This window comes from Tupaia chinensis, unplaced genomic scaffold, assembly GCF_000334495.1.
Source record: "Tupaia chinensis unplaced genomic scaffold, TupChi_1.0 Scaffold000359_1, whole genome shotgun sequence".
Taxonomy (NCBI): Eukaryota; Metazoa; Chordata; class Mammalia; order Scandentia; family Tupaiidae; genus Tupaia; species Tupaia belangeri.
Window position 1 is genome coordinate 2,429,148 of NW_006159855.1, and position 685 is coordinate 2,429,832.

The 685-nt window shown below is 61.5% G+C and overlaps 1 protein-coding gene across 1 annotated transcript in view; it reads right to left on the reverse strand.

Moving 5' to 3' along the window:
- WDR73 (WD repeat domain 73) overlaps positions 1-314 on the reverse strand; it is a gene marked incomplete at its 5' end in the record, with an annotated part of 13,646 nt that extends 13,332 nt beyond the window's left edge. Inside the window, 1 exon segment of the mRNA XM_014589476.2 lies at positions 247-314. Within this exon segment, the coding sequence (XP_014444962.1) occupies positions 247-314 (68 nt within the window).
- Between the last annotated feature and the right edge of the window lie 371 nt (positions 315-685).

The following is a 685-nucleotide window of genomic DNA, read 5'->3' on the forward strand; positions in this document are numbered from 1 at the left end:
GGGGGGTGGTTAGTGAGAAAGCAAGCTGCCAGGTCTGGGACTTGAAACCACAGTCACTCATGGGGGAGTCCAGCGCCCCTAACCACCACGCCACCTGCTGGCCCCAGGACTGTAACTTCTGACGGGTTGCCCAATTGCTACAAGTGACCAAGAGCCCTCTCCAGCCCAGAAGAGTGGGTTGGGCTCCCTAGGGTAACCCCCTGAAAGTCCACCCTGAAGAGTGGAATTCCATACAGGACACATCACCTTTGTCACCAATCCATTCAAGGACTCGAGTGGCTGCCGAGAGGTCAAAAGCATGGAAATCCTGGTACCTGCACGATAGGAACGAGAGTCACACGGTGCGTGGCCAGGATTCTTGGGACAGTGGCACGGCTCGGTACTTGGGGGCTCTGGAGGCAGGCGAACGTGGGACAGAGCCTTTTTCGCAGTTTATTCCCCGTGTCTGGGCCCAGGCCTGTCCACCATCTCCCTGGGCTCCCAGGCTACCCTGATTTTCCAACGTCGACATGCAGTCTGCGTTCAGGGCTCAGCTCCGACACTGGGCACTCGGGTTAGTTTGATGCTCTCTAAGCGCTGCTCTGACCCGGACCGCACGCATTCTGCACACCACGGCGGGGCCGACCCCCAGGCGCGGAAGCCGCGGCCCCGCGGAGCCCTCGCACCGGCCGCCGCCCCCCGGCCT